The 17,313-nt window shown below is 43.0% G+C and overlaps 1 protein-coding gene across 1 annotated transcript in view; it reads left to right on the top strand.

The window, feature by feature from the left end:
- Positions 1–16,909, top strand: part of LOC311034356 (F-box only protein 41-like) — a gene marked incomplete at both ends in the record, with an annotated part of 18,237 nt that extends 1,328 nt beyond the window's left edge. The window contains 15 exons of the mRNA XM_084042237.1: positions 792–1,183; positions 1,388–1,550; positions 2,093–2,172; positions 2,468–2,540; positions 3,665–3,730; positions 4,145–4,194; positions 4,570–4,649; positions 7,558–7,734; positions 11,251–11,474; positions 11,815–11,930; positions 12,948–13,100; positions 13,374–13,469; positions 13,873–13,991; positions 15,501–15,659; positions 16,773–16,909. Coding sequence (XP_083898363.1) covers positions 792–1,183; positions 1,388–1,550; positions 2,093–2,172; positions 2,468–2,540; positions 3,665–3,730; positions 4,145–4,194; positions 4,570–4,649; positions 7,558–7,734; positions 11,251–11,474; positions 11,815–11,930; positions 12,948–13,100; positions 13,374–13,469; positions 13,873–13,991; positions 15,501–15,659; positions 16,773–16,909 — 2,085 coding nt within the window. The remainder of the gene's footprint in view (positions 1–791; positions 1,184–1,387; positions 1,551–2,092; positions 2,173–2,467; positions 2,541–3,664; positions 3,731–4,144; positions 4,195–4,569; positions 4,650–7,557; positions 7,735–11,250; positions 11,475–11,814; positions 11,931–12,947; positions 13,101–13,373; positions 13,470–13,872; positions 13,992–15,500; positions 15,660–16,772) is intronic.
- Between the last annotated feature and the right edge of the window lie 404 nt (positions 16,910–17,313).

Here is a 17,313-nt window from a genome sequence, read left to right as displayed (position 1 = left end):
GCACTGCACAAGGAATTCATTGGCATTGTAACTGCTGTCATCAAGTCATTTGTTTTATTTTGTGTATTTGTCCTTTGTGACTGACTCATGTCTCTTGGGGGCGCTCTAAGTGGGTTCTATGTGTTGTAAAGTTTCCAATTAGGTGGCATTTGTTACATCTGTGTTTTTGTAATCAAGTTTTGTTTGCAACACCTGTTGTTGTTGAGAGGAGAGCAGCAGTCTCACTTTACTGAGGGAGAGCAGGAGAAGAGAAGGAGAGTTGAACAGAAAGAAAGAAAGTAAAGTAATAATAAATAAAAAATAAAGAATGTAAAGAAGAGAAAAGGAAAGGTTTTGCAGAAAAGACTCAAGCATCCAAGTCGACCCCCCCCCCATTTGTGTGCAAGCAGGCAAAGTGGTCAGTATTTGTTTGTGAGTCTTATTGTGAAAGTCATGTATATAATTGTGAATGTAAGAATCTACAAGTTAATGTTTATTTTTTTGTTTTTTCTATATGTACTGTAAGTTATACAATGTTTTCAGTGAATAAACACCAGTATAAAGAACTCAGAGTCTCAAATGCAATGAATTGGAGGCACATCAAACCTTTATATTTTGATATTGGAGGTAATCCTCATTTAAAGTGGCATCTTGTGCACTGTTTCTCAACATCTGGTCCGGGGACCACCAGGGGTCCAAATTGGGAGAAAAAGATTGGTTACAAACAAACTAATAAACAAGCAAACAAACTAACAAACAAACAAGAAAAAAACAGGTAGCCACATCCTATAATAGCATGTGTCCTCCTTCAGGTCAGAGCCAGAAGTTCCACGCCTGGGTCCCTTGTCCCCCTGCCCTCCCCTACCACAACCCACAAGCCCAGCTCCTCCTCGCAACACCTCCCCTCACAGCTGGACGTTCTGGACCTGGCCTCCTCGTCCACCGTCTCCTCTCAGCTCCTCCTCAGGGAGATGTTCCAGTCTTCCATTGTCCCCGAGGGACATCCAGGGACCCCCTGCACGGCCCTGGCTCTGCCCTGCACCCTGGACGCCTTCTCGGGGGACCTACCGGGCCAGGCCGGGGTTCCACTGGGCCTCAGGAGAAGCCTGGGGCTGGAGTATGGGTTCTGGCCGACAGAGGGGCTCTCGTTGGGGGTGGGACTGGAGGAACGTCTGGGACTGGGACTGGATAAGAGAATCTGCAGGTAGAACATGAATTATTATCTTATATTAGTCTCCACAACGGTATTTCCTCCAGCGCAGTGGTGGAAGAAGTAAAAGTCCTGCATTCAAAGTTTTAATTTTTTTTTAAAAGTACAACATTTACAGCTGATATCTAGTAGAATATAGAAGTAAAAGTGAAAAAAGGAAATGCTAAAAACTTTTTAATGACAGTATTTTATTTGTAGGACTCTTGCTGAGGTGGAGGAGAGAGTCAGCCGCCGTGTGAACCATCTGGAGGCGGAGCTTGACAAGAGAGAGGCGGAGCTACAGCAGCATAGCCGGTACTCAGAGCATCTGGGGAGAGAGAAACAGGAAATGGAGGAGAGAGCGTCCTATTTGTCCAGACAGGTGAGAGCTTTTAACACGGTAACAAATGTTTTACCCTGATGTCTCCCTCTCAGCCTTCCTGCTGTCTATCTCTCTTACACTGTCTCCCTCTCAGCTGTCTTACACCGTCTGTCTCTCCTACACTGTCTCTTTCTCAGCTGTCTTACCGTCTGTCTCTCCTACACTGTCTCCCTCTCAGCCTTCCTACCACCTGTCTCTCCTACACTGTCTCTCTTCAGTCTTTCTACCGCCTGTCTCTCCTACACTCTCTCTCAGCTATCCTATTGTCTGTCTCTCCTACACTGTCTCTTTCTCAGCTGTCCTATTGTCTGTCTCTCCTACACTGTCTCTCTCTCTCTCTCAGCTGTCCTATTGTCTGTCTCTCCTACACTGTCTCTCTCTCTCAGCTGTCCTATTGTCTGTCTCTCCTACACTGTCTCTCTCTCTCAGCTGTCCTATTGTCTGTCTCTCCTACACTGTCTCTCTCTCTCAGCTGTCCTATTGTCTGTCTCTCCTACACGGTTGTGACATCACTTCCTGTGTGTGGGATGTATATCTCCCAGGTAACCATCGCCATGGAGATGATGGATGGAATGAGGAAAAATCTAGAGGGGAAAGAGAGAGAGCTGACCGAACGACAACAGTCAGTATCTGCATGTCTGTCTGTCTGTCTGTGTGTCTGTCTGTCTGTCTGTCTGAATGCCACATCAGTATGACCTCGACTATAAACAACAACGCACCCCCCCCCCACACACACACGTCAGAGATGGTGATAAATAAAGAATCCCATGTCCCCTGAGGCTGCGTCTGTCTCACTCTGATTTTCATCATGTCTGACCTCTGCGTGTGTGTGTGTGTGTGTGTGTGTGTGTGTGTGTGTGTGTGTGTGTGTGTGTGTGTGTGTGTGTGTGTGTGTGTGTGTGTGTGTGTGTGTGTAGGGAGATGGTAGACATTGAGTGTTTTCTCAGAGACACAGCAGAGAAGGAGGCCGATGCCAAAGACAAACTGCAGGTAGAATGTTATTATAATTATTATTATTATAAATATTATTATTATTATAATTATTATTATTACTCTCCGCAGGAGAGTATTGTTTTCACTTTCTAAATATGACACACCGATTGGTCAAGCCTCACGTGACACGTGACAATACGGTGAAATACTGTATAAATACATGGCGTCACTTTGACAGTGTCTGTGCCACTGTCAAAGTGAGGTAAGACAGGAACCATCACGAAATGGCTGCATGGCTGATACATAATTGGCAGATAGGACACTTATATAGACAGGAGGGATATGACACTTACAGTACACAGACAGGACGGATAGGACACTTATACAGACAGGACGGATAGGACACTTATACAGACAGGACGGATAGGACACTTATACAGACAGGACGGATAGGACACTTATACAGACAGGACGGATAGAACACTTACACAGACAGGACGGATAGGACACTTACATAGACAGGAGGGATATGACACTTACACAGACAGGACGGATAGGACACTTACAGTATACAGACAGGACGGATAGGACACTTACAGTATACAGACAGGACGGATAGGACACTTATACAGACAGGAGGGATAGGACACTTACACAGACAGGAGGGATAGGACACTTACATAGACAGGACGGATAGGACACTTATACAGACAAGACGGATAGGACACTTATACAGACGGATAGGACACTTATACAGACAGGACGGATCGGACACTTATACAGACAGGATGGATAGGACAGTTAGAACATAAGAATTAGAACATTCCCAACATTCCCAACACAAGTCTGGTAAGAGTGAAGTAAGACAGGAACAATCACGAAATGGTTGAGAAATGGCGGATACTGTAACAATTGGATAGGACACTTACACAGACAGGACGGATAGGACACTTACACAGACAGGACGGATAGGACACTTACATAGACAGGACGGATAGGACACTTATACAGACAGGAGGGATAGGACACTTATACAGACAGGACGGATAGGACACTTATACAGATAGAACATTCCCAACATTCCCAACAGCGGAGAGTTGTGCTCCGAGGAGCACTTTTTCTAGTTATTATTATTATTACAATTATTATTATTGTTTTTTTAATAATTGTTATTATTACAGGTTTTCATAGAGACATTGTTGGAGCGGGCAGATCGTGCGGAGAGACATTTATATCTCCTCACCTCACATACACACAAACACAACTACACACACGACGACCACACACACACACTGTCAGAGATGTACACACCGCCCCCCCACAGAGCAGGACACAGTCTGGATGGAAGCACTGATGACATCATCGGACCAAAGCCCCAGAGCATCATGGGAAACCGCGTGAGTATTATACTGTATTATCATCTGGTCTCTGTCGGGTGGAAACCTCATAAACTGTTACATTTGCGGATTCAAATTCAAAAACAGCAAAAGTAGCAGATCTACGAGCTCAAAAGGTGTTGCTTTGCGTCGTGTTTTGAGCTTGTGGATCTGCTACGTTTGATACTTTTATGAGACGCTGTAGTATGATCAAGTAGGGCATTCATTTCATTTTGTATACATATATTAACTATACATTTTCTCCTCTCCTCTCCTCTCCTCTAGAGGAGTTACAGTGTGTCAGGAGAATACCTCTACAGCCGTAACTACGCCAGGTCAGTATGCAATACTGTGTGTGTGTGTGTGTGTGTGTGTGTGTGTGTGTGTGTGTGTGTGTGTGTGTGTGTGTGTGTGTGTGTGTGTGTGTGTGTGTGTGTGTGTGTGTGTGTGTGTGTGTGTGTGTGTGTGTGTGTGCCTTTCTCTCTGTTCTGAAGGGTGGGACAACCCCCACCCTTCCCTGCTCTCAGACAGACAGAGAGAGAGAGAGAGAGAGAGAGAGAGAGACCTATTTATGAATGATATACGGTATTCATTTATTTATTTTATGGATTTGTTGTATTTGGAAGTATCATTTCCTGTGTAGAAAAGGAAGTCACTAGGATGGATCATTTTAATTGAAGTATAAATCATGTTTGATGTCAATGGAACAGGCGACCTCGCCGTCATCACAGCACTGAAGAAGAAGAGGAAGACGAAGATGAGGAAGACTCCTGGAACACACATGAGACAGGTAACACACACGCACACACATACACACACACACACTATTTATATAGGCCACATGAGCACTTTAAACCTATATGCAATGGCTATTTGAAAATAGACGATCTGCAAGCTCTGGAGACTCTGGCTATTTTCATGTGGAATCTATTTTGAAACATTTTAACGACACAGATCTGGTACGGGGGTCCCTGGCACAAATTATAATTTCAGATGGGGGTCCGTGGACTTAATACATACAATTTATGCATGATTTAGAACATGCTTATTATTTAACATTTATCAATTAAGGTCTAATATTTCTATAATTTCTACAAATGGCTACAAAACCTGTATATCCTATCATTTTGGGGCATAAACAAGTTGAAGTTGTAGGATGAAATGAACTCTGATAATGATGTACCGTGCATGTTCACATCATGTATACTTTACATTACGTAAGACCATTTTTCAAATATCTCAGCTTTCAACATTTTGGACAAAATAGACAATTTTACATTGAGGTGACCAGATGTCCCTAGTGCCCACCTATCCTGTATCCGTTTTGGTGATAACCAGTGGTGGAAAAAGTACTCAAATGTTTTACTTAAGTACAAGTATCAATACTGCAATGTTAGAAGTACTCTGTTAAAAGTAAAAGTCCGGAATTCAAAAATTACTTGAGTAAAAATAGGGCTAAAAAATGGCTAAAAAATGGCTAAAATAGGGCTAAAATAGGGCTAAAGTGGTTAATGTATGCTTTATAATGTAATATATTTATATCTGCAAAGTAACTAGTAACTAAAGTTTTCAAATAATTATAGTGGAGTAAAAGTACAATATTTGCCTCTTGAGATGTAGTGGAGTAGAAGTAAAAGTATAGATAATTGGAAATACTCCGGTAAAGTAAAAGTACCTCAAAATTGTACTTAAGTACAGTACTTGAGTAAATGTACTTAGTTACTTTACACCACTGTGTTGTGGTGATAACAATAACAACAACAGCAGCTCCAATGAGTCTCACTCCAGTTCAAACAAGTTGTCAGGTGGAGTCAGAACTTTGCATACTGACCTCATGCGCCCACCGGGTCGTTCTGCCTGCTGTTGTTGGAACAGGCAGGTGATGATGGATGCATCATGGAGCCGTACATCAATCATTATTTGAATCATGTCATGGCACAGATCAGTGTTGCCAGATTTTGCGAGAGAAATAATAAGCAACCAGCTCTATGAAAACAAGCCCAAAAGAAGTGACTATTATAGGCTACATGAGCACTTTTAACCTACCGGTTAAAAGGACACTTCCAGCCCCCCTCTTACCTCCACAACCACACCCACCCCTCATATCCAGAGGTACCAATCCCTAAGTGAACGTGACTCCTGAGGCATTTGACAGTGTGGAGCAGTAACTCGTAGTTTGAGATAAATAAACTAATAAAGCTACTTATTAATTTACATGCATTTTTGTGATGACCTGGGTTTGGCTGTTTTTCTGCCAAGGAGTGGTATTAGTGCCAAACAAATGCTTGCAATTGATCCACAGTCATGAAAAAAATATTAAGTTTGAGCGCTCACAAGCTACTTAAGGTAGAGTTAAACATTTGCACAATGTTTTGTCTTGAGAAATGTGGCGTCTCCCGGCATCCAAACCTACAAAAATACTACTTCTTTTTTAATGCATTGTTTTATATTCTGAAATTATTACATGAGTCCTGAACCATTGTTTGGGAAACGCTGCCCTTGGAGACTTGAATTAAAATAATCTATAAGTGTGACTAGACACTTTTACAAACACATTGGTGAAGAAATATCTTGAAAAAATACCTTATTTAGTCAAACAGATGTGTTTTTGATATTCAGCATAGTGGCATGGCTGCCATTTCTGAGCTGGACATACAGCAGATTTGGATTCAGTACTTTAAATAAGCATATTTTCTGGTTTCATTCTGGTCGTGCAGAGCGGTTCAGATGCGATGCAGCCGAGACCCTTTGACGGTTAATCTTTTTTGAATAAGTGGTCTACGCGTGTCATTATTGCTTTGTGTGTGTGTGTGTGTGTGTGTGTGTGTGTGTGTGTGTGTGTGTGTGTGTGTGTGTGTGTGTGTGTGTGTGTGTGTGTGTGTGTGTGTGTGTGTGTGTGTGTGTGTGTGTGTGTGTGTGTGTGTGTGTGTGTGTGTGTGTGTGTGATATATATATATAGAGAGAGAGAGAGAGAGAGAGAGAGAGAGAGAGAGAGAGAGAGAGAGAGAGAGAGAGAGAGAGAGAGAGAGAGAGAGAGAGAGAGAGAGAGAGAGAGAGAGAGAGAGAGAGAGAGAGAGAGAGAGAGAGAGAGAGAGAGAGAGAGAGAGAGAAAGTAGTCCTGTGACTTGTGTGACCCTCAACACAGGATTTGAGAATCCCAGGCTCAAAGTATTAATATTACCACCACCAATAACAATGATAGTAAGAGCAGCAACAGTGCTATCTGCACGATGCCTGATGACAAACAACTTTCATTGGATCAGTGCTATGGGTGTGTGATAAACAAATTATCAACACATCGTTGTTGTCCGAGGTTATCCAACCAAAGGCAAAGTTTGCATAGTGACCGGGTGATTAAATATACAATACATTTCCATGGAAAAAACAGCATCAAAAGAAAGGTGGCATAAGTGCAGTACAGAGGAAGGATGAGGAGGGAAGGGAATGGTTAGAGGAAGCAAAGTAGATCATCATTTGGAGGATTTGCTATCAAGAAGACAGTGACCGTCTGAAGATGAGACTTCACCACCCGACTGGGAGATCTGAGACTCTCTGCTGACATCTAAAACGTGAGATCACTTTAACCTTGAGTTCATTAGAATAGTTGTTATTTTCAGAACAGTTGTTCAAAATGTTTAGTTGTGTCAATATTACATTGCACTCAAATCCAGCCAATATGTTTTTCTCTTCTGAACCAGTTGCAGCGCACATGCACAGCCTTAAGATGACACATCAGGGAAATGGCACCAACTCCTCCATCCCCGTCGAATTCTCAGAGATCGAGCTGGCACTACTAACTGCTGTCGACTCTATCGACATCATCCTGGGTCTCCCCATCAACAGCTACGTTGTGTGGCTGATACTGAGTGGAGCTGGTGGGACATTAGCCTCAGAGCTCTTTTATCTCAACCTGACTGTTTGTATGATCATCTCTTCCCTGGCCAATGTGTTCGACTTAGCATACCTCTTCACACTCAACCGCATTTTCGGAATGATCAAAATCTTTACTTTTGTTTGTTTATTCTTCTGCGCTGGTCCATTGTTCCAGTGTTGTATCTGTGTGGAGCGTTACATAGCGGTGATTCACCCTGTGGTATTTCTCAGGTACAAAGCTCTTCTGTACAGGGTGGCCTGTTGCTGTGTTATCTGGCTGATGAGTGTTACAATCAGCTTGTTATATATTTGGTTAAAAACAGTTTTGGGTTACATCGCACTGGGCTTTAGCATTGTGTCCATTTCTGTGGTGTCTTTCTGCTGCTTCTCGGTCCTCAGAGCTCTGAAACAGCCTGGACCAGGAGAAGGACAGAGGGACAGGGGGGAGGGAAAAGACATGAAGAGAAGAGCTTTTAAAATTATTTTGATCAGCTTGATTGTAATGGTAGTGACTACACTGAGCCTTATTACTAATGTTGTAACTACTCTGGCTCAGAATAATAATTTACAAGTTGCTATGTTCATCACATATGCAGTCGTTACAATGTCAATATTTGCTCATCCTTTGCTCTACCTCTACAAAGCTGGGAAATTGCCTTGTTTCAAGGGGTTCTGAGAGCAGGATAGATCTCTTACCAGACCTGTGTGTAATATTATTATTATTATTATTATTTTGTATTAGTTTTAAATTGAATCTATCTTCCACTGTGTCAGACAAACTGATTCAAATTAGTCAGCTATTTGTTATGTTGTTGTTTATTGAATTACTCATGGTACAGAAAAATGTATTATGAAAATTATAGCATAATTATAACATTATTATTGTTCATGATGATACAAAAAAAATACATGAAATCGTATTAATTGTTGTAAAAGTGGAAGCTGAAACGATCACTTCGCAAGTTCACTCTTGTAGCAGGTGATTTGACACAACTTTATCTGAAATGATATGCAGTGAATATTTGTTCTATGTCTATCAGATTTGTGATCAAATGGTTGTAGCTTGCAGGTGGTTAAGTTCAGACATGAGTTTGATGTGGTTTATTTACTTCACTCTATTTAATGGTTAGTGTAGAGTTTGGTACAGGATCTGGGAAGAGTGTCTAAATACTCATGAACTACGTCATTCTTTTTAAATATATCTACAATGCATTATTATTGTGATTGCAAACAAAATAAAAATCCAGTAATTGTGTTGCTGTGTTTTGTCTGAGGGAACCACAAATAGGACAAGACAAGAAACCTCACAAGCTCATTAGATTGTACTATCAACATCGAAACATTGGTTGGAGATTCCCATTGTATACGTTAACTAAAGGTCACTCCACGGAGCACAGGCCTTCACCAGGCTGGGTGGCCTACCCCAGGGCTGTGTCAGAGGCAAAGGACACGAGGCAGCTGCGGGGGTGAATAGCATTTGTACAGCAACATACAGTACGTGTGACCTTTTCCAGTGGTGGAAAGTAACTAAGTACATTTACTTAAGTACTGTACTTAAGTATGATTTTTAGGTATTTGTACTTTACTTGAGTATTTCCAATTTCCAATACTTTTACTTCTACTCCGCTACATCTCAGAGGCAAATATTGAACTTCTACTCCACTACAATTATTTGAAAACTTTAGATACTAGTTACTTTTCAGATATAAATTATGATATTATGAAACATACATTAACCACTTTAGGCCTATTTTATACATAGGCTATTTGAAAATAGCCGATCTACAGTACAAGCTCACAACGCGTCGCATCGCGATGCGTTGTGAGCTTAATTGTAGATCTGCTATTTTCAAATATTTTAGTACTTTTACTTTTGTTACTTTAAGTACATTTTGATGCCAATACTTTTGTACTTTTACTTAAGTAAAATTTGAATTCTGTACTTTTACTTGTAACAGAGTATTTCTATATTACAGTGTTGGTACTTTTACTTAAGTAAAAAAATGTAGTACTTTTTCCACCACTGACTATTTTGCATTTGTGGAAGATAACATGATTTTGGAGGTGTGCTCTAGGGCAGTGGTTCACAAACCTTTTAGCTTCAGACCCGAAAGACAAATTTAGACGTTTTCCCGGAGGACCCGAACTAGTGAAAATAACAGATCTTTTCATTTCACTTTATATGAAATGATTGTTAGTGAATATTTAACCATCAGATCATCTGCGTTCTATGTCTATTGATCAGGGGTGTGATCAAATGGTTAATAGGTTGCAGGTGGTTATGTTTAGACATTAGTTTGATGTGGTTTAATTACTTCATTTTATGTAAGGGTTAGTGTAGAGTTTGGTACGGGATCTGGGAATGGTGTCCACCAAGACATGCTCTGACACGAATTAATAGCATTTCCTTTATCAGCCCTGTCTGATGGATTAATATCCACATTCTAAATAATTTGCCCTGTTCATTAACTACTTTTAATTGTACTTTTAATAGTACATTTTTACATGATTGTGATGGAACATGTATTATTAGACGAAAATAAAACTTTAGTAAAGATCCCACTTTATCCAGAATGATTGGTTGTGAATATTCAACCTTTTTGCTAAAGTGCCAAATCACAACAAGTTGTCTCAAGATACTTTACATGTAGAGCAGAGACCCGACATTGTCCCACCCTGAACAAGCAATTTCTGCGACAGTGGCAACGAAAAAGTCCCCCTTAACTGGAATAAACGTCAGGCAGACCCAGGCTCCAGGGTGGTCATCTGCCTCAACCATGTCGGGGGGAAAAGAGAGAGGGACAGATCATCTGTGTTCTATGACCGGTCCTTTTGATCTGGGTTGTGATCAAATGTGACCGTCCCTATCTAACGGACAGTTTTCTCGCGTCTCCAAATTCGATCTAAAATGTGCTAAAGCCACTATAGCAATCTGGTGATATCAGGCTACGTTTAGCAGAAAATAGCCGATCGACAAGCATACAACCTACTTACTTACTTTGAGTTTGTCGATTATCTGCAAAAGCTTTCCCCACAGTATGGATGCTGGGGTTTAAGCGGTTAAGAGTGTTCAGGTCTCCATGAGGCCCGCACCTCCGGAGAGAGGCACTATGATGTCAACACAGGATGGTGGCCCTGGTCCCATGTGTGTGAATAACTTGGTACGAAACCACTCGTAAAACAAGTGTACTGACCTTCTTCTTGGCATGTCACTGTGGCCTTCGGAGAGCAACAGAAGGACAATCTCCCTCAAGTCTAAGATCTGTGTATTTTTCTATAGAAAGAGTCCGCACTCACATTTTCTTTGATTTTTAGCTTGTTTGAGCGTTTGAGCTTGCAGTCGTATCTGCTACTTTTGATGCTTTTGTGTGTGATCAAGTAGGGCGCTAATTTACGAAGAAACCCCAACAAGTTTGAATGTGGAGATTCTGCCCGACAACAATGATATGGTCTCTACAAAAGAAATTCCCACTTATTTCCTCTCCTCTCCTCTCCTCTCCTCTCCTCTCCTCCTTCAGGTGTCTGCTCATCTCTCCATTCCACGCCGTCTCGTCGCCACGGTGACAGAGCATTGGGGGCGGACACCCTGCGGTTGAGGGCGGGGCTCTTCTGTGTGTTTCCATATTTGGACGTTTCCTCCCTTTTGTCGGCTGCAGAGGTGTGTTATGATTGGAGGTTCGTTGCTAGGCACCCGGCGGTTTGGACACGCCTTCATCTAGAGAACGCCCGCGTTTCGGCCAAGGTAAGGGACAAACTGTCTGTCTGTCTGTCTGTCTGTCTGTCTGTCTGTCTGTCTGTCTGTCTGTCTGTGTCTGGCAGGCACAGGCTGTAATAATATCAAGGAGAGTTGAGCTGAAGTGCAGACAACCAGAGGCAGATTCAAATGATTAATTTATTGCACATTGAAAGGAACATTGCTTACAATGCTCTCTGTGTGTGTGTGTGTGTGTGTGTGTGTGTGTGTGTGTGTGTGTGTGTGTGTGTGTGTGTGTGTGTGTGTGTGTGTGTGTGTGTGTGTGTGTGTGTGTGTGTGTGTGTGTGTGTGTGTGTGTGTGTGTGTGTGTGTGTGTGTGTGTGTGTAGTTCCTGTGCACTCTGTCTCAGTGGTGTACACAGACTCATACGGTGGTTCTGAAAAACCTGCGACCACGACACAAACGAGCTGATGAGAGCAGACAAGACTACCACCGTAACACACGGTAACACACACACACACACACACACACACACACACACACACACACACACACACACACACACACACACACACACACACACACACACACACACACACACACACACACACACACACACATTTATTTTGAAGGCTTGTGCATAACTGTAGTCCCAGTTCAGAGATTGTGGCCTAAATACCAGTTTGGTCCAGTTCATTTCCCCATAGCTTCATTTAATTGACAGTACAACCTGTACTGTTAACAATCTTGTTAACAGTACAGCTAATGCTGGTTGCCGGTTTCTCTCCCGACCTGGCAACCTGGGGCTGCCATGCAGAGAGATAAGCAGCCCCAGCATTAGCTCGTTCTGTTATTAGCCGTTAGCTTCTCGGAGTTTTAGCGCCTGTTACATTATCATGGGACTCAACAATGAGTACTAGAAGCAAAAAAACAGACTTTGCATTTGTTAAAATAGGCGAATTTGGGCTATCCACTATCCTACTATCATGCCAACGGTGGGGGTCGATAGGGGGATCTGTGGAGTCACGCGATTTTCATTTCTACGTTGGTAAGTGATTTGACGCACATCAAACATAACACTTAAAATGAACGGAATTCTCCTTTAATAGTCAAGCCTGGATATGACTGAGGTGATAAGGAGTTGGACAGACTCCTGGGTGAGGAAGAGGAAGGGTCTTATCCTTACGATGTATGTCACATATTGTCACATGTCTTCATACCAAGTGGTTCTCAAGACAAGGACCCCCAAACGAATAACGAGTAATTGGCCACGGACCCCCACTATCAGAAAATGTTCTGTGCCAGGGACCTCCAGAAGAGAAGATTTATGTAGAAAGAAAATGTTATAATTATATTATATATTATTATTATTATCAAACATAGCAGATGTACAACCAGCTGTTTTTGAACAGCCAACGTATAGATGTATAAAGTGGTTAAAAGGATTGTGATGTTACTTTAACAGTGGTCTGTCTGTCTGTCTGTCTGTCTGTGTGTGTGTGTGTGTGTGTGTGTGTGTAGAGGTATATTGGAGTCGGGTGTGGAGGCGTTGTTGCGGTCCACAGGGGGCAGTCTGGTGCAGCTGTCTGTCTCCCTTTGTCCTCACATCCTGACAGACAGGTGCCTGTGGCTGGCCAGCTGCTACTGCAGGAACCTGCACACACTCACATACAGGTATACCTGTCTGTCTGTCTGTCTGTCTGTCTGTCTGTCTGTCTGTCTCTCTCTCTCTCCCTCTCTCTCTCTCTCTCCCTCTCTCTCTCTCTCTCTCTCTCTCTCTCTCTCTCTCTCTCTCTCTCTCTCTCTCTCCCCCCTATCTATCTGTCTGCTCTAATGTGTGTGTGTGTGTGTGTGTGTGTGTGTGTGTGTGTGTGTGTGTGTGTGTGTGTGTGTGTGTGTGTGTGTGTGTGTGTGTGTGTGTGTGTGTGTGTGTGTGTGTGTGTGTAGGAGTTCTTCAGATCCATTGGGTCATGAGGTGGTTTGGGCGTTGGGAGCAGGATGCAGGAACATCACTCACCTACGGGTTGCACCAAATCACCCCTGGTCAGTACACACATAGGCCACATGCAAAGACGCACCCAACCACCCACTTGTATTACTATACTTGTGAGGACATCAACACTTTAGGACAGCCATGTTATGAATGGCATTTAAAAATAATAATTGCCATTTTAACCGTAAGCCTAAAGCCGAAAAACAGCAGATCTACAAGCCCACAACGCGTCGCGCTGCGACGCGTTGTGAGCTAATAGATCAGCTGTTTTTCGGTGCATGACACTGGCGCGCAACTAAGTATAAATCATGTTGAACTCTAATTCCAATCCTAAAGCTAACCTCTAAGACACCTAAATGTCTAATCCTGAACAGACTAGTAATACACACCCTCACTCACTCACTCTCTGTCTGTCTGTCTGTCTGTCTGTTTCTCTCTCTCACTCTCTTTCAGTCAACAATCCACTCGGTTCAGTAACCGCTGCTTGCAGACGATTGGTCGATGTTGGCCAAACCTCCTCTCTCTCAGCGTGGGCGGGGCTGGCTGTGGCGCTCAGGGATTGGCTGCTGTGGGTGAGTGACAGCCGTGTCAATCATAATAATAGCCAAATTCCAATAATCGAACTTCCACACTCGCGCACTCCACTCACGCCTCAGTACCGCCTCCGACTCCGAGCAAAGAGGCGAGGATTAGTGGGTCCGGGGGAATGGAGCAGGTTAGACTGATGGCCACATTCCAATTCTCACATTTCTGCCTGCTTGCCTCCTCAATGCTCCACATGTCAAGTATTATTATTCTTTCTAATATGCTTATGAATGGAGCTGTTGGAACATGCATTCTCTCCCACAACCATACACCACAAACAGCCTGATTCTGTAAATAAAGATCAAACCATTATTTGATGTGTTGGTTAAGTAGGTTTGATCACCGTTATTCATATATATATATATATATATATATATATATATATATATATATATATATATATATATATATATATATATATATATATATATATATATATATATATATATATATAAGTGCACTTCAGTATCTCCTCCAGTTTAGCCCATTAAAACCGGGAAAGCATCTGTGTCATTTTGTCGGGTAATTTCTCCATTCCGACATCTCGCCACTCCGACTAGTGGCTTCCGCGTGCGGTTAAGGTTAGGGTTAGGGTTAGGTATAGGGTTCGTTAACGTCGGAAAGGCGACATGTCGGAAAGGCGACATGTAACCCATTTTGTCATCAAAAATAGCAGATAAAAGCCTTGAGATTGAGTGCAGATTTAAGTGTCAAGGAGCACGTCACTTTGTGCCGCGCTGCGAGCTTGTACATCTGCTATTTTTTTTCTGCTAACATTCTTGAAAAATCTTGAAAGTGTGAGAACTACTGATTTAGAAGGCATTCGTAGAATCGGCCTCAGGTTGGGTGGGTTGGTCAAGTGGGACACTTTCACTCTCAGACCGTTGATAGACACACGTGCACTGTGTTATGTTTACATTATTAGGATGTATGAGCAGATCAAACTTTTTCAGCGTAATCATCTCTATGAAGTCTGTGACACGGCTCGACTTTTAGACCCCATCTCCCAGACAGCGTATATTTCCCATCCCGTAGCCCGAGAAGGCGGTCCGTCCAATAACAAAACAGAGAATCAGTCAACACTTCTGCCAAATTGAACACTTCATGCACACTTGATCCTGGCTCCGTGTGGCTTGGGGAGCTCATTTCTCTCTCCGGTCTCATCTCCTAAATGACCATTGTGATGTGAACGATTTCCGGGTCAAGCTGGATGACAAAGTGCGGAGTGAGCGAGTGAGCAGTGATTTGGGTGTTTGGGAATTTTGCCCAAAGACATCTTAAAGCTTATAGGAATGGCTGATTAAAACATTTGGATGTTTACATTGTGTGTGTGTGTGTGTGTGTGTGTGTGTGTCTGTATGTGTGTGTGTGTGTGTGTGTGTGTGTGTGTGTGTGTGTGTGTGTGTGTGTGTGTGTGTGTGTGTGTGTGTGTGTGTGTGTGTGTGTGTGTGTGTGTGTGTGTGTGTGTGTGTGTGTGTGTGTGTGTGTGTGTGCAGTGCGTAGCTGTATTAATCTCCAGGTGTTGGAGTTGGAGCGTATCACCGACCTCGGCCTGCAGGTGGCAGCAGAGCTCTGTAAAGACGGACTGAAGAATCTACAAACACTCATCCTGAATCACACTCCTGTCAGCGGACAAGCCATTCTGCACTTTCACAGTAAGATTCCCTATACGACCTCTACGGTTCCGAACTTTTTCTGGACCAGGACCGACATGTATTCCGTGGTTTCAAGGTTTAAAAGAAGACTATGACAGTTTAAAACAGAATAAGGACGGCCTGCCGAGGGGGCACGTGGCGCAGTCGGTAGCGCTGTCGCCTCACAGCTAGAAGGCCCTGGGTTCGATTCGCGCCGGGGACGCTGTGGGCGCTGGGGGTGTGTCTTCTCCTCCGCGTCATCAGTGCCCATGGGTTGGCGAAAGGGCCTACTCTGTGTGGAGTTTGCATGTTCTCCCCGTGTCTCCTAGGGTAGTTAATACCCTCACAAAAACATGTAGTAATCCTGGTCACTATACCGCCTCCCCCATGACATGGAGGGGAAGGGAACTGGTTGGAATAACGTGTTCCTTCCACATGCTACGTCCTACCGGGGAAACTCCCCCCTGTCAGGTGACAAGAAGGTCAGCTCGGCCCTGGACTCCCTAGGCTGTGGGGGGAGTGTAGCGCCCGGGATCACTTAGAAAATTGGCACCGGGTGAAAAAAGGGCTACATAATCGGGGGATAAAAAAAATCATAAAAAAAGGAAGCGCTGCCTGGGTTCAGTCACAGTGGCTTTTTCAAACAGGTGCTCTTCAGTGGAACAGGTAGCTATGTATAGAAGCAAAGGAACCCAAGGTTCTGCTTGTGGTGAGGGCAGACTGTAGGGAAATAGGTGCTTAGCCACTCCGTCAGGTGTGGTGAGAAAAATATTCAGGTGAGAAAAATATAGATTTATTGAGCAAGGCAAGAGCTGACTGACGCGTTTCGACACTTGGGTCTTCAACAGGGTGTAATGTAATTTTGTTTATTTATTTATTTTTACATCCAAATTCAAAACAGTTAGCAGCCTGGCTTTAGTCAGTCTAACATTATTTAACTTAATATGGCTGACTGTTCATGAACGTTCATGAACGTCTCTCTCTCTCTCTCCCTGTGTGTGTGTGTGTGTGTGTGTATGTGTCTGTGTGTCTTTGTCTGTGTCTGTGTCTGTGTCTGTGTCTGTGTCGGTGTCGGTGTCGGTGTCTGTGTCTCTGTGTGTGTGTGTGCGTGTGCATGTGCGCATGCATGTGTAGGTGTGTGTGTTCATCTCAGGTCTATAGTAGTGGAGATTTCGGCAGCAGATTACTTTGAAGACACAGACAGCCAGGAGACCAGAACTCTGTTTGAAGACATTATCAACACCCTGCAGGTGCGTTGCATGCGTGGTTGATTCCTGTTTTTATTGACAAAAATGCTGATACATGACCATATATTATATCATCTATGTCAGGTGGACAGCTCAAAACTTTGACCTACTTTTCAGGATTCAAATGTAAAAATTGTAAAATTAGCAGATCTAGCTCAAAACGCATTGGTTCGCGCCGTGAACTTGTAGATCTGCTTCTTTGGATGCTTTTGGGTGACGGTGTAGTACAGGATCAAGCAGGGTGTTGATTTATGAAAAAACACAAAAAGTTAGAATATGGAGATTTGGAGGTTTTTCTGCCCGAAAGTAGTCTTGTGTGGCCAGACTGTTGCCTCCATTACATTACATTACATTACATTACATTACAGTCATTTAGCAGACGCTTTTATCCAAAGCGACTTACAATAAGTGCATTCAACATAGGTAGG

Source organism: Gymnoscopelus microlampas (genome assembly GCF_963454915.1).
Source record: "Gymnoscopelus microlampas genome assembly, chromosome: 19".
Lineage (NCBI taxonomy): Eukaryota > Metazoa > Chordata > Actinopteri > Myctophiformes > Myctophidae > Gymnoscopelus > Gymnoscopelus microlampas.
The sequence above is the reverse complement of the archived record's forward strand: the minus strand, read 5'-3'. Positions and strand labels throughout refer to the sequence as shown.